The sequence below is a fragment of the Oncorhynchus gorbuscha genome, linkage group LG08 (assembly GCF_021184085.1).
Source record: "Oncorhynchus gorbuscha isolate QuinsamMale2020 ecotype Even-year linkage group LG08, OgorEven_v1.0, whole genome shotgun sequence".
NCBI lineage: Eukaryota > Metazoa > Chordata > Actinopteri > Salmoniformes > Salmonidae > Oncorhynchus > Oncorhynchus gorbuscha.
This window is the reverse complement of record NC_060180.1, coordinates 62,021,502-62,048,865: the sequence shown is the minus strand read 5'-3', so window position 1 is coordinate 62,048,865 and position 27,364 is coordinate 62,021,502. Positions and strand designations below refer to the sequence as shown.

General features: G+C 44.5%; 1 protein-coding gene across 2 annotated transcripts in view; it reads left to right on the top strand.

Moving 5' to 3' along the window:
• The window catches only part of LOC124041944 (thymocyte selection-associated high mobility group box protein TOX-like), a 112,145-nt gene that overhangs the window by 45,772 nt on the left and 39,009 nt on the right, over window positions 1-27,364 (top strand). For both annotated transcript variants that reach the window (XM_046360139.1, XM_046360138.1), the window contains exons 2-3: window positions 15,817-15,882; window positions 26,426-26,533. In XM_046360139.1, coding sequence (XP_046216095.1) covers window positions 15,817-15,882; window positions 26,426-26,533 — 174 coding nt within the window. The remainder of the gene's footprint in view (window positions 1-15,816; window positions 15,883-26,425; window positions 26,534-27,364) is intronic.

Below are 27,364 nucleotides of genomic sequence, written 5' to 3'. Positions count from 1 at the left end.
TGCAGTGGGATGCAGGGTGGTATGCTGCTGGTATATATGCAGTGGGATGCAGGGTGGTATGCTGCTGGTATATATGCAGTGGGATGCAGAGTGGTATGCTGCTGGTATATATGCAGTGGGATGCAGAGTGGTATGCTGCTGGTATATATGCAGTGGGATGCAGGATGGTATATATGCAGTGGGATGCAGGGTGGTATGCTGCTGGTATATATGCAGTGGGGTGCAGGGTGGTATGCTGCTGGTATATATGCAGTGGGATGCAGAGTGGTATGCTGCTGGTATATATGCAGTGGGATGCAGAGTGGTATGCTGCTGGTATATATGCAGTGGAATGCAGAGTGGTATGCTGCTGGTATATATGTAGTGGGATGCAGGGTGGTATGCTGCTGGTATATATGCAGTGGGATGCAGGGTGGTATGCTGCTGGTATATATGCGGTGGGATGCTGCTGGTATATATGCAGTGGGATGCAGAGTGGTATGCTGCTGGTATATATGCAGTGGGATGCAGAGTGGTATGCTGCTGGTATATATGCAGTGGGATGCAGATTGGTATGCTGCTGGTATATATGCAGTGGGATGCAGAGTGGTATGCTGCTGGTATATATGCAGTGGGATGCAGGGTGGTATGCTGCTGGTATATATGCAGTGGGATGCAGAGTGGTATGCTGCTGGTATATATGCAGTGGGATGCAGAGTGGTATGCTGCTGGTATATATGTAGTGGGATGCAGGATGGTATATATGCAGTGGGATGCAGGGTGGTATGCTGCTGGTATATATGCAGTGGGGTGCAGGGTGGTATGCTGCTGGTATATATGCAGTGGGATGCAGGGTGGTATGCTGCTGGTATATATGCAGTGGGGTGCAGGGTGGTATGCTGCTGGTATATATGCAGTGGGATGCAGGGTGGTATGCTGCTGGTATATATAATATATGTAGTGGGATGCAGGGTGGTATGCTGCTGGTATATATGCAGTGGCATGCAGGGTGATATGCTGCTGGTATACAGTGCCTTGCGAAAGTATTCGGCCCCCTTGAACTTTGCGACCTTTTGCCACATTTCAGGCTTCAAACATAAAGATATAAAACTGTATTTTTTTGTGAAGAATCAACAACAAGTGGGACACAATCATGAAGTGGAACCACATTTATTGGATATTTCAAACTTTTTTAACAAATCAAAAACTGAAAAATTGGGCGTGCAAAATTATTCTGCCCCTTTACTTTCAGTGCAGCAAACTCTCCAGAAGTTCAGTGAGGATCTCTGAATGATCCAATGTTGACCTAAATGACTAATGATGATAAATACAATCCACCTGTGTGTAATTAAGTCTCCGTATAAATGCACCTGCACTGTGATAGTCTCAGAGGTCCGTTAAAAGCACAGAGAGCATCATGAAGAACAAGGAACACACCAGGCAGGTCCGAGATACTGTTGTGAAGAAGTTTAAAGCCGGATTTGGATACAAAAAGATTTCCCAAGCTTTAGACATCCCAAGGAGCACTGTGCAAGTGATAATATTGAAATGGAAGGAGTATCAGACCACTGCAAATCTGCCAAGACCTGGCCGTCCCTCTAAACTTTCAGCTCATACAAGGAGAAGACTGATCAGAGATGCAGCCAAGAGGCCCATGATCACTCTGGATGAACTGCAGAGATCTACAGCTGAGGTGGGAGACTCTGTCCATAGGACAACAATCAGCCGTATATTGCACAAATCTGGCCTTTATGGAAGAGTGGCAAGAAGAAAGCCATTTCTTAAAGATATCCATAAAAAGTGTTGTTTAAAGTTTGCCACAAGCCACCTGGGAGACACACCAAACATGTAGAAGAAGGTGCTCTGGTCAGATGAAACCAAAATTGAACTTTTTGGCAACAATGCAAAATGTTATGTTTGGCGTAAAAGCAACACAGCTCATCACCCTGAACACACCCTATCCCCACTGTCAAACATGGTGGTGGCAGCATCATGGTTTGGGCCTGCTTTTCTTCAGCAGGGACAGGGAAGATGGTTAAAATTGATGGGAAGATGGATGGAGCCAAATACAGGACCATTCTGGAAGAAAACCTAATGGAGTCTGCAAAAGATCTGAGACTGGGACGGAGATTTGTCTTCCAACAAGACAATGATCCAAAACATAAAGCAAAATCTACAATGGAATGGTTCAAAAATAAACATATCCAGGTGTTAGAATGTCAAAGTCCAGACCTGAATCCAATCGAGAATCTGTGGAAAGAACTGAAAACTGCTGTTCACAAATGCTCTCCATCCAACCTCACTGAGCTCGAGCTGTTTTGCAAGGAGGAATGGGAAAATATGTCAGTCTCTCGATGTGCAAAACTGATAGAGACATACCCCAAGCGACTTACAGCTGTAATCGCAGCAAAAGGTGGCGCTACAAAGTATTAATTTAAGGGGGCTGAATAATTTTGCACGCCCAATTTTTCAGTTTTTGATTTGTTAAAAAAGTTTGAAATATCCAATAAATGTCGTTCCACTTCATGATTGTGTCCCACTTGTTGTTGATTCTTCACAAAAAAATACAGTTTTATATCTTTATGTTTGAAGCCTGAAATGTGGCAAAAGGTCGCAAAGTTCAAGGGGGCCGAATACTTTTGCAAGGCACTGTATATGTAGTGGGATGCAGGGTGGTATGCTGCTGGAATATATGCAGTGGGATGCAGGGTGGTATGCTGCTGGTATATAGTCAGTGGGATGCAGGGTGGTATGCTGCTGGTATATATGTAGTGGGATGCAGGGTGGTATGCTGCTGGTGTATATGTAGTGGGATGCAGGGTGGTATGCTGCTGGTATATATGCAGTGGGATGCAGGGTGGTATTCTGCTGGTATATATGTAGTGGGATGCAGGGTGGTATGCTGCTAGTATATATGCAGTGGGATGCAGGGTGGTATACTGCTGGTATATATGTAGTGGGATGCAGGGTAGTATGCTGCTGGTATATATGTAGTGGGATGCAGGGTGGTATGCTGCTGGTATATATGTAGTGGGATGCAGGGTGGTATGCTGCTGGTATATATGTAGTGGGATGCAGGGTGGTATGCTGCTGGTATATATGCAGTGGGATGCAGGGTGGTATGCTGCTGGTATATATGCAGTGGGATGCAGGGTGGTATGCTGCTGGTATATATGTAGTGGGATGCAGGGTGGTATGCTGCTGGTATATATGCAGTGGAATGCAGGGTGGTATGCTGCTGGTATATATGTAGTGGGATGCAGGGTGGTATGCTGCTGGTATATATGCAGTGGGATGCAGGGTGGTATGCTGCTGGTATATATGTAGTGGGATGCAGGGTGGTATGCTGCTGGTATATATGTAGTGGGATGCAGGGTGGTATGCTGCTGGTATATATGCAGTGGGATGCAGGGTGGTATGCTGCTGGTATATATGCAGTGGGACTGGATTGTGGAACAAAAAATTTCCTATGCAGCTTTATATCCAAGGAGCACTTTTGCAAGTGATAATATTGAAATGGAAGGAGTATCAGACCACTGCAAATCTGCCAAGACCTGGCCTGTCCCCTAAACTTTCAAACACGGCTTCAGGAGATGAAGACTGATCAGAGATGCAGCCAAGTCAGTGGGATGATCACTCTGGATGAATTGCAGAGATTTACAGCTGAGGTGGGAGCAAAATTACTCTGTCAGTAGGACAACAATCAGCCGTATATATGAATCTGGCCAATGTTTATGGAAGAGTGGCAAGAAGAAAGCCATTATCCACTATCCATATAAAAGTGTTGTTGTAAAGTTCTGCTGCACAATGCCACCTGGGGTAGACACACCAAATCTTGGTATGCTCTGGTCAGATGAAACCAATGCAGTGGGACAAAATTGAAGTTTAATGCAGGGTGGCAACAAAAATGTTATGTTTGGGCACTGTATATGTAGTGGGATGCAGGGTCATATGCTGAACACACCCAGGGCCTGGTACTGTCAAACATGGTGGTGGCAGCATCATGGTTTGGGCCTGCTTTTCTTCAGCAGGGACAGGGAAGATGGTGGTAAAATGTCATGGGAAGGGTGAGCCAAATACAGGACCATTCTGGAAGAAAATGCTAATGGAGTCTGCAAAAGATCTGAGACTGGGACGGAGATTTGTCTTCCAATGATCCAAGATGACATAAAAACATAAGAATCTACAATGGAATGGTTCAAAAATAAATGTTATATCCAGGTGTTAGAATGTCAAAGTCCAGACCTGAATCCAATCGAGAATCTGTGGAAAGAACTGCAAACTGGATGCTGTTCAGTAAATGCTCTCCATCCAACCTCACTGAGCTGGAGCAAGGAGATGTTTTGCAAGGAAAAATGGGAAAATTGTCAGTCTCTCGATGTGCAAAACTGATAGAGACTGGGGTCCAACAAGACAATTTAAACAGCTGTAATCGCAGCAAAAGGTGGCGCTACAAAGTAGTGGGATACAGGGAGAATGACTGAAGAGATGCATGGTCATTTATTATGCAGTTTTGCAAGAACTGGTTAAAAAGTTTGAAATTCCAATCGCAAATGGCCAATTTTTCAGAAAATGTTCCTGATTTGTTGCAAAAGTTTGAAAAAAATAGAGTTTTAATTTTTAGTTTGAATGCCTTGTTGTGGATTTTCACATCAGAAATACGTTTTAAAATCGGCATCTGATATGTTTGAAGCCTGAAATTCAACAAAAATCATCACAATCCTGAATATGTCAGTGGCAAGGCTGCTGTATATGTAGTATGCATTTGGGCTGCTGGAATATATGGTCCCATATAACAGTCAGGGTGGTATGCTGCTGGTATATATGCAGTGGGATGCAGGGTGGTAAACTGCTGGTATATATGTAGTGGGATGCAGGGTGGTATGCTGCTGGTATATATGCAGTGGGATGCAGGGTGGTATGAGCTGGTATATAGTCAGTGGGATGCAGGGTGGTATGCTGCTGGTATATATGTAGTGGGATGCAGGGTGGTATGCTGCTGGTATGCATATGTGCTGGTATATATGTAGTGGGATGCAGGGTGGTATGCTGCTGGTATATATGTAGTGGGATGCAGGGTGGTATGCTGCTAGTATATATGCAGTGGGATGCAGGGTGGTATGCTGCTGGTATATATGTAGTGGGATGCAGGGTAGTATGCTGCTGGTATATATGTAGTGGGATGCAGGGTGGTATGCTGCTGGTATATATGTAGTGGGATGCAGGGTGGTATGCTGCTGGTATATATGTAGTGGGATGCAGGGTGGTATGCTGCTGGTATATATGCAGTGGGATGCAGGGTGGTATGCTGCTGGTATATATGCAGTGGGATGCAGGGTGGTATGCTGCTGGTATATATGTAGTGGGATGCAGGGTGGTATGCTGCTGGTATATATGCAGTGGAATGCAGGGTGGTATGCTGCTGGTATATATGTAGTGGGATGCAGGGTGGTATGCTGCTGGTATATATGCAGTGGGATGCAGGGTGGTATGCTGCTGGTATATATGTAGTGGGATGCAGGGTGGTATGCTGCTGGTATATATGTAGTGGGATGCAGGGTGGTATGCTGCTGGTATATATGCAGTGGGATGCAGGGTGGTATGCTGCTGGTATATATGCAGTGGGACGATACATTTGAGATATGTTCCTAGGCCGTCATTGAAAATAAGAATTTGTTCTTAAGTGACTTGTAGTAGTGTTTTGAATGTAGTAGTATTTTAGATGTAGTAGTGTTTTAGATGTAGTAGTGTTTTAGATCTTAAAGCCAACCAACAGGCTAGTAAGGACTCACTATCTGACCACTCCACACAAAGTAACCTGTAGTATTATTTGGGCCTAATTTTTATTTTGGGTTTATCGGTAGTGAAACTGCAATATTACCCACTGCATATAGAGACATACTTTATTAAGATAAGCCTTTGGTTGCAACATAAAAAGCTCCCAGAATATAGGAGCCTCTTATGTTCCTCTTCTCCGGCCTCTCAGAGAAAAACCGATGAAGAGTGAAATAGGTTCCGCCGTCTGATTCACATCAGAACGCGTAAGATGGAAAGAAAATGACAAAAATCATCACAATTTCCACTTCTTTTTTTGGACTCTGTCAGACTGATATTCTAGACAGGTATGTCCTCTGCGTTGGTCTGTTTGCAGACACTGAAGAGACTGCACTGAAAACTAGTGTTAGCAAGCTAGCAAGTTAGCATAGCTTCCATGGTACGACACTGTGTGTATGTCACAACATTTAATCATCCTCTACACCTCTATGACCAAAAAGACTATAACAATGAAGGAGATTACGGCGTGCCCATCTGCGTCACAGGAGCCTATCGAGTACAACCAGGCAATAAAGGACAGAGCACAGGTGCAGAGGCAGAAAATAGAACTCACTCTATTTCATTACAGTATGTATCAGCGAGCAGGAGATCTGTCAGTTCGGCACATATCATCCCGCGCCAGGAAAAGCAAATGGATAAAGCCAATTTGACAAAGGGGTCAATATACACCATCCAATAAAAAATGGAATCTACAAGACCTGTCAGGGGCTATAAACATCACGGTAATGACCCAACTGTTCAACAGAAATACATTCAGATCAAATGGGTTCTCTCTCATTGGTCTCGTCTACGCGGCTTGGGTTATTCTCTAGTTTTGCCTTTTACAATGTTTACTGTATATTTGATGAGGAAGATGCCACACCCACAGCGCAACAGTGTTTAGTATATTGAAAAAAGGCAGCGGGAGAAACTGTTGTCACTACGACCACTTTGACTGACTGACTATTACTGTTGGGAGGAAGTCCTGAACAGATCAATGGGATGCTGTCTCGTGCACTGACACTCTTTATAGTTGACAGCAAAGAGCATCTATTGGTTAATTTGAGTGAATGGGCGGGGTCAGATGACTCCAATCAGTATAGGGGTCAGAGTTTCTATATGCCCTACTTATTACATGATATAGCTGTTAGCCTTTCTTTATCAAAAGCAGAACACATTTGGGGTTTATCTAACAGTAGCATAAGTCACTGAGGCTAACAAAAGCAGAACACATTTGGGGTTTATCTAACAGTAGCATAAGTCACTAAGGCTAACAAAAGTAGCACTCCTCATGTGTTTGTTTTTTTCTCACAGCATGTCAATGTATTGGTTTATTAGCTTGGGTGTTTATGTTGGCTTTGCTCTACAGTTTACAGTTTACTCCCATCCTTATGTAACGTTATGGAAGAAGAGGGGGGATTGAGTGAGAGAGAGAGAAATGGTTTGATGAAGAATGATCAAATACAAATCTTTGAATCAACTATTAAAGACTACTAGAACCCACTGGATTCTCCAATTACATTGAATGAACTAGAGGACAACATACAAACCCTCCAACCCAAAAAGGCCTGTGGTTTCATAGTATCCTAAGTGAAATGATAAAATATACCGACCACAAATTACAATTGGCTATACTTCAACTCTTTAACATCATCCACAGCTCTGGCATCTTCCCTAATATTTGGAACCAAGGACTGATCACCCCAATCCACAAAAGTAGAGACAAATTTGACCCCAATAACTACCGTGGGATATGTGTCAACACCAACCTCTCGAAAATACTCTGCATTGTCGTTAACAGCAGACTCGTACCTTTCCTCAGTGTAAACAATATACTTAGCAAATGTCAAGTTGTCTTTTTACCAAACTATCGTAGGACAGGTGTTGGGGGGAAAAACATTATAAAATCCATGTACACAAACAACAAGTGTGCTGTTCCAATTGGCAAACAACACACACACACAAACAACACACACATTTCTTTCCACAGGGCCGTGGGGTGAGACAGGGATGCAGTTTGAGCCCCACCCTCTTCAAATCAAATCAAATCACATTTATTTGTCACATACACATGGTTAGCAGATGTTAATGCGAGTGTAGCGAAATGCTTGTGCTTCTAGTTCCGACAATGCAGTAATAACCAACAAGTAATCTAACTAACAATTCCTAAACTACTGTCTTATACACAGTGTAAGGGGATAAGGAATATGTACATAATATGAATGAGTGATGGTACAGAGCAGCATAGGCAAGATACAGTAGATGGTATCAAGTACAGTATATACATATAAGATGAGTATGTAAACAAAGTGGCATAGTTAAAGTGGCTAGTGATACATGTATTTCATAAGGATGCAGTCGATGATATAGAGTACAGTATATACGTATGCATATGAGATGAATAATGTAGGGTAAGCAACATTATATAAGGTAGCATTGTTTAAAGTGGCTAGTGATATATTTACATCATTCCCATCAATTCCCATTATTAAAGTGGCTGGAGTTGACTCAGTGTCAGTGTGTTGGCAGCGGCCACTCAATGTTAGTGGTGGCTATTTAACAGTCTGATGGCCTTGAGATAGAAGCTGTTTTTCAGTCTCTCGGTCCCAGCTTTGATGCACCTGTACTGACCTCGCCTTCTGGATGATAGCGGGGTGAACAGGCAGTGGCTCGGGTGGTTGATGTCCTTGATGATCTTTATGGCCTTCCTGTAACATCGGGTGGTGTAGGTGTCCTGGAGGGCAGGTAGTTTGCCCCCGGTGATGCGTTGTGCAGACCTCACTACCCTCTGGAGAGCCTTGCGGTTGAGGGCGGAGCAGTTGCCGTACCAGGCGGTGATACAGCCCGCCAGGATGCTCTCGATTGTGCATCTGTAGAAGTTTGTGAGGGCTTTTGGTGACAAGCCTAATTTCTTCAGCCTCCTGAGGTTGAAGAGGCGCTGCTGCGCCTTCTTCACGATGCTGTCTGTGTGAGTGGACCAATTCAGTTTGTCTGTGATGTGTATGCCGAGGAACTTCAAACTTGCTACCCTTTCCACTACTGTTCCATCGATGTGGATAGGGGGGTGTTCCCTCTGCTGTTTCCTGAAGTCCACAATCATCTCCTTAGTTTTGTTGACATTGAGTGTGAGGTTATTTTCCTGACACCACACTCCGAGGGCCCTCACCTCCTCCCTGTAGGCCGTCTCGTCGTTGTTGGTAATCAAGCCTACCACTGTTGTGTCGTCCGCAAACTTGATGATTGAGTTGGAGGCGTGCATGGCCACGCAGTCGTGGGTGAACAGGGAGTACAGGAGAGGGCTCAGAACGCACCCTTGTGGGGCCCCAGTGTTGAGGATCAGAGGGGAGGAGATGTTGTTACCTACCCTCACCACCTGGGGGCGGCCCGTCAGGAAGTCCAGTACCCAGTTGCACAGGGCGGGGTCGAGACCCAGGGTCTCGAGCTTGATAATGAGTTTGCCCTGATTAAAAGCAGTGGTTCGCGCTTTCAGTTTCACGCGAATGCTGCCATCAATCCACGGTTTCTGGTTAGGGAATGTTTTAATCGTTGCTATGGGAACGACATCTTCAACGCACGCTCTAATGGACTCGCACACCGAATCAGCGTATTCGTCAATGTTGTTATCTGACGCAATACGAAACATATTCCAGTCCACGTGCTGGAAGCAGTCTTGGAGTGTGGAGTCAGCTTGGTCGGACCAGCGTTGGACAGACCTCAGCGTGGGAGCCTCTAGTTTTAGTTTCTGTCTGTAGGCAGGGATCAGCAAAATGGAGTCGGGGTCAGCTTTTCTGAAAGGGGGGCGGGGCAGGGCCTTATATGCGTCGCGGAAGTTAGAGTAACAATGATCCAAGGTTTTTCCACCCCTGGTTGAGCAATCGATATGCTGATAAAATTTAGGGAGTCTAGTTTTCAGATTAGCCTTGTTAAAATCCCCAGCTACAATGAATGCAGCCTCCAGATAAATGGTTTCCAGTTTGCAAAGAGTTAAATAAAGTTCGTTCAGAGCCATCGATGTGTCTGCTTGGGGGGGGATATATACGGCTGTGATTATAATCAAAGATAATTCTCTTGGTAGGTAATGCGGTCTACATTTGATTGTGAGGAATACTAAATCAGGTGAACAGAAGGATTTGAGTTCCTGTATGTTCCTTTCATCACACCATGTCTCGTTAGTCATAAGGCATACGCCCCCGCCCCTCTTCTTACCAGAAAGGTGTTTGTTTCTGTCAGCACGATGCGTGGAGAAACCAGCTGGCTGCACCTCTTCGGATAGCGTCTCTCCAGTGAGCCATGTTTCCGTGAAGCACAGAACGTTACAGTCTCTGATGTCCCTCTGGAATGCTACCCTTGCTCGGATTTCATCAACCTTGTTGTCTAGAGACTGGTCATTGGCAAGAAGAATGCTAGGGAGTGGTGCACGGTGTGCTCGTCTCCGGAGTCTGACCAGAAGACCGCCGCGTTTCCCTCTTTTTCTGAGTCATTTTTTTGGGTCGCTGCATGCGATCCATTCCGTTGTCCTGTTTGTAAGGCGGAACACAGGATCCGCGTCGCGAAAAACATATTCTTGGTCGTACTGATGGTGAGTTGACGCTGATCTTATATTCAGTAGTTCTTCTCGACTGTATGTAATGAAACCTGAGATGACCTGGGGTACTAATGTAAGAAATAACACATAAAAAAAATAAAAAAACTGCATAGCGAGGCGGCCATCTCTGTCGGCGCCGGAAGTCTTCAACATATAAACAAATTTGTAATGGCACTAGAACAGTCAGCAGCACCCGGTCTCACCCTACTAGAATCTGAAGTCAAATAGAATCTGAAGTGTAGGACCAGCCAAGGAGGTCCTACAGCAGCACCTAGATCTTCTGCACAGATTCTGTCAGACCTGGGCCTTGACAGTAAATCTCAGTTAGACAAAATGAATGGTGTCCCAAAACAGGTCCAGTTGCCAGGACCACATATATATTCCATCTAGACACCGTCGCCCTAGAGCACACAAAAAATATACATACCTCGGCCTAAACATCAGTGTCACTGGTAACTTCCCCAAAGCTGTGAACGATCTGAGAGACAAGCCAAGAAGGGCCTTTTGCCTCATCAAAAGGAACATACAATTTGGCATACCAATTAGGATCTGGCTAAAATACTTGAATCAGTTATAGAACCCATTGTCCTTTATGTTTGTGAGGGCTGGGGTCTGCTCACCAACCCAAAAATGACAAAATGGGACAAACACCAAATTGAGACTCTGCATGCAGAATTCTGCAAAAATATCCTCTGTGTACAACGTAAAACACCAAATAATGCATGCAGAGCAGAATTAGGCCGATACCCGCTAATTATCAAAATCCAAAAAGAGTTGTTATATTCTACAACCACCTAAAAAGAAGAGATTCCCAAACTTTCCATATCAATGCCATCACCAACAGAGAGATGAACCTGGAGAGGAGTCCCCTGAGCAAGCTGGTCCTGGGGCTCTCTCTGTTCACAAACACAAACACACCCCACAGAGCCCCAGGACAACAGCACAATTAGGCCAACCAAATCATGAGAAAACAAAAAAATTATTACTTGACACATTGGAAAGAATCAACAAAAAAACAGAGAGTACTTCTGCCACTGTGACTGACCCAATATTAAGCTTTGACTATGTACAGATCTGGCTCTCAAGAGAAGACAGGCTATGTGCACACTGCCCACAAAATGAGGTGGAAGCTGAGATGCATTTCCTAACCTCCCGCCAAATGTATAACTATATTAGAGACACATATTTCCCTCAGATTACACAGACCCACAAAGAATTTGAAAACAAATCCAATTTTGATAAACTCCCATATCTACTGGGTGAAATACCACAGTGTGCTATTCACAGCAGCAAGATGTGTGACCTGTTTGCCACAAGAAAAGGTCAACCAGTGAAGAACAAACACCATTGTAAATATAACCCATATTTATGTTTATTTATTTTCGCTTTTTAACTATTTGCACATCGTTATAACACTGTATATATACATATGACATTTGAAATGTCTCTATTTCTTTGCAACTTTTATGAGTGTAATGTTTACTCTTAATTTTTTATTGTTTATTTAACTTTTGTCTATTATTTATTTCACTTACTTTGGCAATGTAAACATATGTTTCCCATGCCAATAAAGCCCTTTGAATTGAATTGAGAGAGAGAGAGAGAAACACTGTTGAGAGTCAGCTCTCATAGAACTTGTATAGATTGTTTGTCCAGTGCTGCTGTTGCGAGTCTGTTCCATGTTCCACGGACACATGCAGCTGTTCCATGTAATCATTAATAATGCAGAGGTGTCGGTTCATTTGGAGGAATAAGTGTCTATGTTACAACCCTACAGCCTCCCCTTTCCTTGGACTGCCAGGCAGATGCTCCATTCCAAACTCTGTGTAGAGAGAGAGAGAAGGGGGGGGGGGGGTCGTCTTACAAGAGGTCAGCCGTGACACCATGTTTTGGCTTTTTGTTGATTTAGTCATCCGATCGCTCATTTGCATTGGTGTGACAGCTGGCGAATTGTGAGCAGTCGTTTGTTCAGTGTCTACCTGTGTGGATGGGCTTAGCTTTTCACCTGGCATGTCCCTTGTAGGACAGGACAGGTGCATGGGATGGTTAGCACAGGATGCTACTGCTGAGGTTGAGACAGAGCTCTTTGTCCAATCAGCTCGTGCTAAAACTGTCCTAGCACCAATCACAACTCTGTATCTTGTATCCAATGCAGATATGAACAAATCCCTTATGATGATATTTATTACATTACCCTATGGAAATGTCAGTCTGTTGGAAGCCATTTGTGCTCAGGCTCAGTTTAGTGCTACTCTCACCCTGAGTGAGTGAGGTTATAGCAAGACTGGTGCCATACAGCTGCTTTTTGACAACTCCTTTACCATTGACTCATCTAAAACACACTTTAAAGAAAGGGAGAGAATTCTTTGAACACTCCACAAGTTGGGCTGGGGATTCAAAACAGTTCCCTACTACAGACCCATTTCACTAATACATACTGGCATCAAAAGAATAGTAGCTTATTTGTTTTGAGACTTATAATGTGTTAGAAGTGGAGCAAGCCACCCTGAACTAAGAGATCACAGATGTTAAGAGGGTAGAGGGGGAAAAGGCAATGCATTACGTACATTTAAACTGGAACACTGCCAAAACCATGGGGCTCAGTGTTTATTCAAGAACAATTGGCTGAATGAAATCATACGGGACATATGCACTGAATCACAAGAAATGTTGACTTTGAATGTATTGTACTTTGAATCAATTGCACTCAAGTATTTTATCACAGATCACTTGGTCTTATTCTAATGTCCCCTTACAACCTGATATAAGGGCTAAGTGTAGTCTGTGTGTAGTCTGTGTGTAGTCTGTGTAGTGTCTGTGTAGTGTATGTGTAGTGTCTGTGTAGTGTATGTGTAGTGTCTGTGTAGTGTATGTGTAGTGTATGTGTAGTGTCTGTGTAGTGTCTGTGTAGTGTATGTGTAGTGTCTGTGTAGTGTATGTGTAGTGTATGTGTAGTGTCTGTGTAGTGTATGTGTAGTGTCTGTGTAGTGTATGTGTAGTGTATGTGTAGTGTATGTGTAGTGTATGTGTAGTGTCTGTGTAGTGTATGTGTAGTGTATGTGTAGTGTCTGTGTAGTGTCTGTGTAGTGTATGTGTAGTGTCTGTGTATGTATGTGTAGTGTCTGTGTAGTGTCTGTGTAGTGTATGTGTAGTGTCTGTGTAGTGTATGTGTAGTGTATGTGTAGTGTATGTGTAGTGTCTGTGTAGTGTCTGTGTAGTGTATGTGTAGTGTATGTGTAGTGTCTGTGTAGTGTCTGTGTAGTGTCTGTGTAGTGTCTGTGTAGTGTCTGTGTAGTGTCTGTGTAGTGTCTGTGTAGTGTATGTGTATCCATGAATGTCAGATGCCTCACTGTATGGAATGTATATTGATCGGTTATATAGCATCCTTCACATACAGTCCATTTTCATGTTAAGACTTGAATGTGCATTTTAGCTATACTAGTAAATCTCCATTTCCGTTGCTTCCAAAGTGTGTGTGCGCGTGTGTGAGGTGAATCACTATAGGCCTAACTCAAAGCAGTAAAGTGTAAGTGGAGATGCAGCATGGACAGACAGACAGACAGACAGACAGACAGACAGACAGACAGACAGACAGACAGACAGACAGACAGACAGACAGACAGACAGACAGACAGACAGACAGACAGACAGACAGACAGACAGACAGACAGACAGACAGACAGACAGACAGACAGACAGACAGACAGACAGACAGACAGACAGACAGACAGACAGACAGACAGACAGACAGACAGACAGACAGACAGACAGACAGACAGACAGAGGGGCTTTTCTGTTTTATAACAGATTGCACATGAAAGGATTGCGTTCAAGCCTTTCCTTTGTGGCTTGTAATTACTAGTGTGCTAATTGCTTTAAATTGCTGACATCTCGAGTCGATAAGGATGAGAACAAGGCCTTCAAAGGGAAGTTGTCCGAAAAGGGAAAGACAAGAACCCTGAACAAAGACAACAACAAAAGGAAAACATCAGTTGACTAATATAATACTCTCTCTCTTACTCTACCTCTCTCTTTTCTAATGTTCTTCTTTCTTTTCTCTCAATTCAATTCAAAGGAGCTTTATTGGCATGGGAAATGTATGTTTACATCGCCTAAATAAGTTAAATAAACACAACTGAGAAGAAACTCATTTAAAAACATCAACAGAAACGATTAGAAATTAACAGTAAACATTGCACTCACCTCTATATATCTCTATCTCTGTCTCCCTCTCTCTCCCCTCTCTGTCTTCCCCCTCTATCTCTGTCTCCCTCTCTCTCTCTCCCCTCGCTGTCTTCCCCTCTATCTCTCTCCCTCGTGTCTTCCCCCTCTATCTCTGTCTCCCTCTCTCTCTCCCTTCCCCCTCTATCTGTCTGTCTTCCCCCTATCTCTGTCTCCCTCTCTCCCCCTCTCTGTCTTCCCCCCCTATCTCTGTCTCCCTCTCTCTCTCCCCCTCTGTCTCCCCCTCTCTGTCTCCCCTCTCTGTCTTCCCCCTCTATCTCTGTCTCCCTCTCTCTCTCCCTCTCTCTCCCTCTCTGTCTTCCCCCTCTATCTCTGTCTCCCTCTCTCTCTCCCCTCTCTGTCTTCCCCCTCTATCTCTGTCTCTGTCTCCTCTCTCTCTGTCTCCCCCTTTCTGTCTGTCCCCCTCTGTCTCCTCTCTCTCTCCCTCTCTGTCTTCTCCCCTCTATCTCTGTCTCCCTCTCTCTTCCCCCCCTCTCTCTCTGTCTTTTCCCTCTCTCTCTCTATCTCTCTCTCTCTCCCTCTCTGTCTTCTCCCCTCTCTCTGTCTTCCCCCTCTATCTCTGTCTCTGTCTCCCCCCTCTCTCTCTCCCTCTCTGTCTTCTCCTCCTCCCTCCTCCTCTCTCCCCTCTGTCTCTCTCTGTCTCCCTCTCTCTCCCTCTCTGTCTTCCCCCTCTCTCTCTCCCTCTCTCTCCCTCTCTGTCTTCCCCCTCTCTCTCTCCCTCTCCCTCCTCTGTCTTCTCCCCTCTATCTCTGTCTCTCTCTCTCTCTCTCTCTGTCTCCCTTCTCTGTCTTCTCCTGTCTCTCTATCTCTGTCTCTGTCTCTCTCTCTCTCCCCTCTCTCTTCTCCCCTCTATCTCTGTCTCTCTCTCTCTCCCTCCCCTCTCTGTCTTCTCCCTCCCCTCTCTCTGTCTCTCTCTCTCCCTCTCTCTGTCTTCTCCCCTCTGTCTCTCTCTCTCCCCTCTCTGTCTTCTCCCCTCTGTCTCTGTCTCTCTCTCTCTCCCCTCTCTCTTCTCCCCTCTATCTCTGTCTCTCTCTCTCCCCTCTCTGTCTTCTCCCCTCTATCTCTGTCTCTCTCTCTCTCCCCTCTCTGTCTTCCCCCTCTCTCTGTCTCCCCCTCTCTCTCTCCCCTCTCATTTTCTTAAGTAAAGTGAACACCATTCTAACTGTGTTCCTGTTGTGTTCTTGTTGTGTTTGCAGTACGACAGTGAGGCCATGTTCCTGGGCATGCCAGAGGCTGGCCTGGACTTTGTGCCAACCAACCAGGTGGGTTAATTACTCTTCCCTGTGCTTTTAGTTTGAAATCCTAATTAGACACATTTAAGATGACACATTGCTAAATTAGCGCCCACTATCAGTCGCCACCATAATCAGGGCCTATTATGACATGTAAACAGTCCATTTAAACCTCGTTGCAGCCTAATCCAATAAAGCCACTAACTGCACAGTTGTTTTGTTGTTAGATAGATTTTATTTTATTTCCAGTTCAATTTACAGTTCTACCTAGCTACAGCCAAGCTGTGCCTGTTTGAGAGCTTGCCTGGCTTAATGAGCCAATAGAATAGTCCCAAAACTGTAAACTATCAAATAGTACCTGAACCCAGGTCTGGTAGAGTACACAGCTGCTTAAAGATGGAATCCACATTAGGGGAACCAGCGCCTCTGTTCTCCCCAGTCCCTTTGTTATTGTTATACGAAACAGAGTTGAGGAGTGTCCAAACGGAGGTGAGTAGGGGGGTAAAAACATTTTGCGGAACATATTTTGCTGTTTTATCGCGTGTGCAATGATGTCCGAGGGGGAAAAAAACAGTGTTCATTATTTCCGGTTTCTTGAGGTTGTTTTAATATCCCAAACGGACATGGCAGATTCACCATTAGGGATTCCAGCTTCAAAAAGCATATAAATTAACATTTATCACTAAAAAGAGGTGCATTTAGCTTTCATGTGTACATGTGTTGCAGGGCTGTTTCTCCATGTATTCTAGTGGGAGTGTTAACTATAATACATCTCCAGAAGTATGTGGACACCCCTTCAGATTAGTGGATTCGGCTGTTTCAGTCATACTTGTTGCTGACAGGTGTATAAAATTGAGCACACAGCCATGCAATCTCCATAGACAAATATTGGCAGTAGAATGGCTTTACTGAAGAGCTCAGTGATTTTCAACGTGGCACCGTCATATAACGCCACCTTTCCAACAAGTCAGTTTTTCAAATGTCTGCCCTGCTAGAGCTGCCCCGGTCAACTGTACGTGCTGTTATTGTGAAGTGGAAATGTCTAGGAGCAACATCGGCTCAGCCGCGAAGTGGTAGGCAGTGGTGTAAAGTACTTAAGTACAAATACTTTAAATTACTACTTAAGTAGTTTTTTTAGGGTATCTGTACTTTACTATCTATATTTTTGACTACTTTTACTTTTTACTTTTATTCCTTAAGAAAATATTTTACATTTTACTCTGTACATTTTCCTTGACACCCAAAAGTACTTCTTACATTTTGAATGCTTAGCAGGACAGGAAAATGGTCAAATTCACACAGAACGGGACCGTCCTGGTGGTAGGCCACACAAGCTCACAGAACGGGACCGTCCTGGTAGTAGGCCACACAAGCTCACAGAACGGGACCGTCCTGGTGGTAGGCCACACAAGCTCACAGAACGGGACCCACACAAGCTCACAGAACGGGACCGTCCTGGTGGTAGGCCTCACAGAACGGGACGTGGTAGTAGGCCACACAAGCTCACAGAACGGGACCGTCCTGGTGGTAGACAAGCGGGGGACCGTCCTGGTGGTAGGCCACACAAGCTCACAGAACGGGACGTCCTGGTGGTAGGCCACACAAGCTCACAGAACGGGACCGGGTGGTAGGCCACACAAGCTCCTGGTGGTAGGCCACACAACAGCTCACAGAACGGGACCGTCCTGGTGGTAGGCCACACAGCTCACAGAACGGGACCGTCCTGGTGGTAGGCCACACAAGGGGACCGTCCTGGTGGTAGGCCACACAAGCTCACAGAACGGGACCGTCCTGGTGGTAGGCCACACAAGCTCACAGAACGGGACCGTCCTGGTGGTAGGCCACACAAGCTCACAGAACGGGACCGTCCTGGTGGTAGGCCACACAAGCTCACAGAACGGGACCGTCCTGGTGGTAGGCCACACAAGCTCACAGAACGGGACCGTCCTGGTGGTAGGCCACACAAGCTCACAGAACGGGACCGTCCTGGTGGTAGGCCACACAAGCTCACAGAACGGGACCGTCCTGGTGGTAGGCCACACAAGCTCACAGAACGGGACCGTCCTGGTGGTAGGCCACACAAGCTCACAGAACGGGACCGTCCTGGTGGTAGGCCACACAAGCTCACAGAACGGGACCGTCCTGGTGGTAGGCCACACTCACAGAACGGGACCGTCCTGGTGGTCCACACAAGCTCACAGAACGGGACCGTCCTGGTGGTAGGCCACACAAGCTCACAGAACGGGACCGTCCTGGTGGTAGGCCACACTCACAGAACTCCTGGTGGTACAGAAGAACGGGACCGTCCTGGTGGTCACAGAACGGGACCGTCCTGGTGGTAGGCCACACAGCTCACAGAACGGGACCGTCCTGGTGGTAGGCCACACAAGCTCACAGAACGGGACCGTCCTGGACCACACAAGCTCCTGGTGGTAGGCCACAAGCTCAAGCTCACAGAGAACGGGACCGTCCTGGTGGTAGGCCACACAAGCTCACAGAACGGGACCGTCCTGGTAGGCCACACAAGCTCACAGAACGGGACCGTCCTGGTGGTAGGCCAACAAGCTCACAGAACGGGACCGTCCTGGTGGTAGGCCACACAAGCTCACAGAACGGGACCGTCCTGGTGGTAGGCCACACAAGCTCACAGAACGGGACCGTCCTGGTGGTGGTCAGGGGACCGTCCTGGTGGTAGGCCACACAAGCTCACAGAACGGGACCGTCCTGGTAGTAGGCCACACAAGCTCACAGAACGGGACCGTCCTGGTAGTAGGCCACACAAGCTCACAGAACGGGACCGTCCTGTTGGTGGGCCACACAAGCTCACAGAACCGGGACCGCTCCAGAACGGGACCGTGGTAGTAGGCCACACAAGCTCACAGAACGGGACCGTCCTGGTGGTAGGCCACACAAGCTCACAGAACGGGACCGTCCTGGTGGTAGGCCACACAAGCTCACAGAACGGGACCGTCCTGGTGGTAGGCCACACAAGCTCACAGAACGGGACCGTCCTGGTAGTAGGCCACAGAAGTAGGCCACACAAGCTCACAGGGACCGTCCTGGTGGTAGGCCACACAAGCTCACAGAACGGGACCGTCCTGGTGGTAGGCCACACAAGCTCACAGAACGGGACCGTCCTGGTAGTAGGCCACACAAGCTCACAGAACGGGACCGTCCTGGTGGTAGGCCACACAAGCTCACAGAACGGGACCGTCCTCACAGAACGGACCGTGGTAGGAACGGGACCGTCCTGGTGGTAGGCCACACAAGCTCACAGAACAAGCTCACAGAACGGGACCGTCCTGGTAGTAGGCCACACAAGCTCACAGAACGGGACCGTCCTGGTAGTAGGCCACACAAGCTCACAGAACGGGACCGTCCTGGTGGTAGGCCACACAAGCTCACAGAACGGGACCGTCCTGGTGGTAGGCCACACAAGCTCACAGAACGGGACCGTCCTGGTGGTAGGCCACACAAGCTCACAGAACGGGACCGTCCTGGTGGTAGGCCACACAAGCTCACAGAACGGGACCGTCCTGGTGGTAGGCCACACAAGCTCACAGAACGGGACCGTCCTGGTGGTAGGCCACACAAGCTCACAGAACGGGACCGTCCTGGTGGTAGTCACAGAACGGGACCGTCCTGGTGGTAGGCCACAAAGCTCACAGAACGGGACCGTCCTGGTTAGGCCACACAAGCTCACAGGGACCCCTGGTAGTAGGCCACACAGCTCACAGAACGGGACCGTCCTGTCCTGCTGAACGTGGGCCACACAAGCTCACAGAACGGGACCGTCCTGTTGGTGGGCCACACAAGCTCACAGAACGGGACCGTCCTGTTGGTGGGCCACACAAGCTCACAGAACGGGACCGTCCTGTTGGTGGGCCACACAAGCTCACAGAACGGGACCGTCCTGTTGGTGGGCCACACAAGCTCACAGAACGAGACCGTCAAGTCCTGAAGCGTGTAGTGCTTAAAACTCGCCTGTCCTCGGTTGCAACACTCACTACTGAGTTCTAAACTGCCTCTGGAAGCAACGTCAGCACAAGAACTGTTCTTTGGGAGCTTCATGAAATGGGTTTCCATGGGCGAGCAGCCGCACACAAGCCTAAGATCACCATGCGCAATTCCAAGCAGCTGGAGTGGTGTAAAGCTGGACTCTGGAGGAGTGGAAATGCGTTCTCTGGAGTGATGAAGCACGCTTCACCATCTGGCATTCCGATGGACAAATCTGGGTTTTGTTGATGCCAGGTGAAAGCTACCTGCCCCAATGCATAGTGCCAACTGTATAGTTTGGAGGAGGAGGAATAATGGTCTGGAGCTGTTTCTCATGGTGCGGGCCCCTTAGTTCTAGTGAAGGGAAAAGTTTACTCTACAGTATACAATGGCATTCTAGACAAACTTTGTGGCAACAGTTTGGGGAAGGCCCTTTCCTGTTTCAGCATGACAATGCCCTCGTGCACAAAGCAAGGTCCATACAGGAATGGTTTATCAAGATCGGTGTGGAAGAACTTGACTGGCCTGCACAGAGCCCTGACCCCAACTAACATCTTTGGGATGAATTGTAATGCCAACTGCGAGCCAGGCCTAATCGCCCAACATCAGTGCCCAACCTCACTAATGCTCTTGTGGCTGAGCAAGAATGTTTCAACATCTAGTGGAAAGCCTTCCCAAAAGAGTGAAGGCTGTTATAGCAGTAAAGGGGGACCAACTCCATATTAATGCCCATGATTTTGGAATGAGATGTTTGATGAGCAGGTGTCCACATACTTTTGTATGTGATGTAGTGTGTCTGCACTAGGAGGATGGTAGATTATTTCAGGATACTGGTGCTGTGTCTCTGTTATTGTTGGGGTTGGCCTCAGGTGAAACACATTTTGAGCAGGGAGCGTGTAACAGTGGGCCGTGTGATAACTGTAAATACCACTTAGATATGGCCCAGTGCACAAGTTAATGGTTAGCAAAGGGATTGGAAGTGTGTGTGTGTGTGTGTGTCAAAATAAAATAAAATGTTATTTGTCACATGCTTTGTAGACAACAGGTGTAGACTAACTGTGTTTGTGTGTGTTTGTGCATTTGTGCATGAGCATGCGTGTGCACGTGTGTGTGTGTGTGAGGGGGGTTAGTGCTAAGCCCTTAAAGCTAGAATCCTTAGTTGCTACATCAATTTTTGGACTTATAAATGAGTTATATAATATAGTATATCCACAGATTCTTGAAGAATATAACTTAAAGGGGCAATCAGCAGTTGCTACATTCATTTTTGGACTTCTAAATTAATCTTATGTACCCATTGATTCTTGAAGAATATAACTTATAAATGCCTCTTAGTTCAACTGTCGTACTCCATCAGAACCCAAAATATAAGCTTCTTTACTCCAATGTTTGTAAACGATGTAAATGTAAACAGACACTGTATTGCCTCATAATATGGTTAAAGCTATCATGTTGATATCATGGATGGCCAGTCCTTACATCCATTGCTCTGTCCATTAATCTGAGATGGTGACATTTCTCCAGGTCCATCCATCAGCTTTTTATTTTATTACATTTTTTGTCATTTTGAATGAAAACCTTTTTTAGCGGGTTAATTAGCTTTAATATTGCAGATAGATTGTGGCTTCCATCAATGTCATTGTCTGCATCATTTCCAATCACCTATATATTTTTAAAACTATTTTCTACATTGTAGAATAATAGTGAAGATATCAATACTATGAAATTGTCAGGACCCGGTTACGAACCCGGGTCTCCGGAGTGAGAAACAGTCACTTAACCAACTGAGCCACAAATAGTCGGCAGAACCCAGAAGATGAGGCAGACACAGCAGTACTTGAGACTGTGTATTTAATGAAGTAAAAAGTGAAGTTCTTCAGGAAAACATGTAACTCCACAACCTCAAAAGGAATCCTACAAGATCAAAGGTAATCCTCCAAAACAAAAAAGGTAAATCCACAAGGTGGAAGATAAAGCACAAAAAGCCTCAAAAGATACTCAAAAAAACAAACAAACAAGAACAAAAAACAGAATTCCACAAGAGAGTCCACCGGGATCAACAAGAGTTCTCAGAGTACTAGGGCTGGGTGCTAACATACAAACACAGAGCAAAGAACAGAGGAAAACAAAGGGTTTAAATACAATCAGGGGAAACAAGGCACAGGTGCAAATAATAATGGGGATCAAGGGAAAACAAAAGGTCAAAAGGCACAATGGGGGCATCTAGTGACCAAAAACCGGAACAACCCTGGCCAAATCCTGACAGAAATAAAACATTTGTAATCATGTAATAACCAAAAAAGTGTTAAAACAAATCAAAATATATTTAACATTTGAGGTTCTTCAAAGTAGCCACCCTTTGCCTTGATGACAGCTTTGCACACTCTTGGTATTCTCTCAACCAGCTTCATGCGGTAGTCACCTGGAATGCATTTCAAATAACAGGTGTACCTTGTTAAAAGTTGTGACAAGGTAGGATTGGTATACAGAAGATAGCCCTATTTGGTAAAAGACCAAGTCCATATTTTGGCAAGAACGACTCAAATGAGCAAAAAGAAATGACAGTCCATCATTACTTTAAGACGTGAAGGTCAGTCAATCTGGAAAATTTCAAGAACTTCAAGTTTTGTCATAACTCTCCTGTGAAGATCTGAAGGATCAGGATACAGTGGTTCTGCTCTACAGCGCCCTCTCTCTCCCACAGAGGTGGAGGGGGCCGCTTTATGGCGGTTGTAAAATACTCTGCTTCTGGGCTCTGTAGTATCGAGATTAGAAGGTGACTGTGGAACACAGAGAGACACTTCACATCAAAAGGTTGAATAATTGAACAGTATTTCTGTTGGCAGTTGGAGTGGTCCGTGGACACTTAAGGAACAGTCATGTCGAGTTTGTTTCATTTGGTGACCTCATGAAGGACAGGAGACACACATTACTGTTTCTTTGTTTGTATACAATTCTCAATAATGGGGTTTGCATCTGAATGTTGTATAAATAAATGATTAAGCATAAGAATACTTTTGGAAAGTTAACAATGTGATCTTAGTCTTCTAAATGAGAGTTGTTTTTCATAGTAACTTATGATCGGTCAGTGGCCACGCCCCTGTGAGCACAGACACTATACCCAAAGGTCATAGAACGCCCCTTTCCACAGAGTTAATAAAAGGACTCATTACAAAATTTACAAAGAGTAAAAAACGCAGGGACGGGAGTTCCCACATCGAAATGGCTAAGAAATCTACAAACTAAAGACCAATTGTTCTGGCTGCAACGCAAGGCAAAGAGTGGCTACTTTGAAGAATCTCAACTCTAAAAAATATTTGGATTCGTTTAACACTTATTTGGTTACTACATGATTCCATGTGTTATTTCATAGTTTTGATATCTTCACTATTATTCTACAATGTAGAAAATAGTTTCGATATCTTCACTATTATTCTACAATGTAGAAAATAGTAAAAATAAAGAAACACTCTTGAATGAGTAGGTGTGTCCAAACATTTGACTGATACTGTATCTAAAATCAATTTTCCTTTATTATTTTCCCATAATCATACCATCCCTCCCTAATTGGAGTTAACTAATGGACAACAACACTTAGGTTTCTACATCCAGCTTATACATACTATATACATTTTATGGACACAGTACATTTTACAATAGTTGTCTTTTGTTTGTTTTTATTAAACTAAATGTTCAACAGCTGTTCCATCCCCGAGCCCAACTCAAGAGAAGACTTTTGTAGCTGTTTGAGAAGGCATGGAATATTGAGCAAGATTGGTTAATCAAATCTCCCCAATGTCAAGTCATAGCTGATGGCGCTCAGATACCCCACCCTGAAACACATATGTTGATAATGACCATTTTCCCAAGCATCTCTGTGCAGTCAGACCTTTTCATTATTCTGTGCCACCAGGGCCGATTGTCCGAGTCTGATTGTCTGGGTGTGACCCCTTCCTCATGGGGTACTGCAGCTAGTTCCATCAGCTTTTTACCAAAACAGAAGCAGGGAGATGCTCTGTTAGTGTTTTTATTTTGATTTATTTGACCTTTATTTAACCAGGCAAGTCTGCTAAGAACAGATTCTTATTTTCAATGACAGCCTAGGAACAGTGGGTTAACTGCCTGTTCAGGGGCAGAATGACAGATTAGTACCTTGTCAGCTTGGGGGTTTGAACTTGCAACCTTCCGGTCCTTGTCCAACGCTCAAACAACTAGGTTACCCTGCCGCCCCAGTTAACGACTCTAGCTTTAAGGGACATAACACAATCAAATATGAATAAAGAATTGTATGTTCCTGAGGCAGACATCGTGGCCAGATTAAAATATTATTTCATGTTGTTTTCATTTCACCTTTATTGTGTTTTAGTTCAAACACAGTGTTCCTGTCTGTAGGAAATGGATAATTAACTTACTTTATTAATGAACTAAAGGCTTTGTGTTAATTAGCCGTAGCCTCCTTCCCTTCCCTTAGTCTAGGGGCTGTAGGGCGATGGAGATAACGAATTGGAGACTGTGGTTTCACAAATAGCTCTTAATAGGATACTGTACCCATGCGTTTTCAAGGGAGGATTGTGCAGTCTAATAACAAGTTGCGCTATGCTATATCACTCAATATGAATGTTATTCAAGAACATTATACCAATCATTTATTTACAACAATGACAAATTGTTCCATTAAATCTCAACTTCTTCAATCCCATATTTACTGTCTGCAAAAGGGTCAATCTCACTGAAAGGAATGGTAATTTAGCTAATAAGAATTATATGTAGCAACACACTGCTTACATTGCAGTTAACCCTTTTTCACTCTGTTTCATTTCTTGTCATTACGAAGTAGAAGTGTCATGAATTAGTTAAACAAGGGAAAATTACATTTATCCCCCAAAAAAATTTTTTCGGTCAGGTTCCTAAAATATTGGGCTGGGGAACGATTGTTTTTGGTTTCTGTTCTGACTCATATAAATGTGTGAAAGTGTCGTTTCAGAGCAATTCACACCCTTTGCACGCATATATGAAACTGTGTTCACCTTCGCTATAGTCAGAAACACATTTACTGAGGTGTGCACAGCAGGCCTGGTACTTTAAAAATACATTCTAATGTTTTTCATAGTCATGTAATCAGAGTAATATGCTGAAGTCAATCACCACAATATCTTACAAAACTATCTCAGTCAATGTGAATAATTCATGAAAATGAATGATGGATGTATACATCAGTTATGGCCCACCATTGCTATGCCATTCTACATCAGCAATTTGCATCATTTCTATCAATTGTGATTGGACATCATTTAATCTACTGCATGCCACTCACACAGTCTCCTATATCCATGACAACAGTTTTATTTTATTTACTGAAAATATTGATACTGGTTTACTTAGAATCTTTTAATTAGGACTGTGGTAAAACTTAGAGGAAAACCCGCTTCATTCAGTTTTCTGAAAACCTAATTATATAATAGTTTTATTTTTCAGCGGGACAATTACACAAACTTGAATGCTAAAAACACTCCAGAATGGCTTTCCAAGAGGTGTTGAGTGTTCCTGAGTGGTCGAGTCGCAGTCCTGACTTAACTTTGTTTGAAAATCAGAGACAATGTTTGAATATTGCTACCCATCTATGATTCCCAACCAAATTTACTGAGTTTGAGGAATTTTGACAAAAACAATGGATATATGTTGCCCTAAGAGTTGTGCAAAGTTGGTAGAATTTAAAAAAATAATAATCACAGCTGTAATGGCTGCCAAAGGTGCTTCGCCCATATATTTACCTCTGGGGTGTGAAGACATACAGATGTAGGAACATCATTTGATTACCCTTTTGGTGGAGAACTTTCCTGTAAAGCAAATGTAAAATGTTTAGTGGATTTGAGGTTTTAAAAAGGCTTCTGAAGTTTGTAATTTCCACTTTGAAATTTCAGACCTGATTTTCCCTTTTAAAAATGTATCAACCCAAACAAAAATGTCCATGAATTATAAACGCACACAGTAATTCACATTCCCTGTTGTATGTCTTTTTCATGGGGTGCACGTCATAAAAACTCCATTCAAAAGTTGGCTTTATTAAATTAGGAATTTCAAATGTCCTAGTGTGTAGCAATGTCATCTAGATAATGTAATTTGATTTTAAAAGCCTTTTCATTGTTAAAATAGGCCTATAATTGTATTTTTATTTAAGGCTCTCGCAAGTGATCGTGTAAGTAGCTCTGGATAAGAGCATTGCTAACTGACTAAAATGTAAAAATGATCAAATAGTAATGTCCATTTGGATACTTGAATATTCAATTAATCGTGCCCATCATCCCTAATTTCTGCAATAGTAAATGTCTTACCATTCAGGTTGAAAAATATCTCAATGAGGCTAACCTGTATTAGGTAAAGCATCCTGACTGTCCAGAGAACATGTTTGTCATTGTTCTCTAGAAGCTAATCTAAGGTTAGTTTTACATTCCCACCCAGATGGTTAATGGCCTAGTTTAAGGATGCTGAGCTGATCCAAGATCTGTGCCTAAGGGTTCTTCCTTCCATCCTTCTATGACTCTGTGGTGACCCTTGAACTTTCTGTTCCCTCTGGTAGTTCCGTGTGCCTCCCAACCCCCACCAGACGCATCTCAGCGCCAAACAGACTGGACCCCTGTGGAAACGAGATGGCCCTGCTCACTCCGATGGATCCCGTCTACCCTGGGTAAATACACAACAACAAATTCACCACCAGTGGGTTTCAGGGCTCAGACACAAGGCAGGCACTTGTCAGTTGACGAAAGTTCAAATCCTCACTCGTATAAAAAGAAAGACTACACACTTCGATCTAATCTCTCCAAAGTGCGTTTGTTATGACAACGTTTCAACCTAGGCCTGCATCATACGGCAAATCAAAATCCCTTATTACTTGACTTTGGCATATTGATGGTGAAATTTAAGAATCATTCATTATGAAAGATACTGTAGTTCACACACACACACACACACACACACACACACACACACACACACACACACACACACACACACACACACACACACACACACACACACACACACACACACACACACACACACACACACACACACACACACACACACACACCTTTGGGATCAGGTAATTTGTTTTATTGGCAGCAACAGTTCTGTTCACCTTGAACATCTCAGCAGCAGACAGGGTTAAGCAGCAGCACAGCGCTGCTCTCAAACAGGCGAGGCAGAAAAACAACACAGAATAGAGTATAAAGCCATAACATCTATCCGAGTCTAAAATCAAAGGTGTTATAGAGTTATGACTCAAACACATTTCAATGTAGAATCCAAAATGTTTGAAACCCTGTCCCAGCACTAGGTACAGTATGTTTGATTCTGCATGTCCCCTTCATCGGTTCAGTAGGTGTTAGGTGGATTTCTTCTTATTGTGAAACCTGAACTCGTCTTACATCTTTTAGGTCTGTGCTCGGTAGTATTTGGTGAGAGTATTATAGAAGGAAAAATAGAGAGGCAAAAAGAAGTTGTTTCATTATTAATTGCG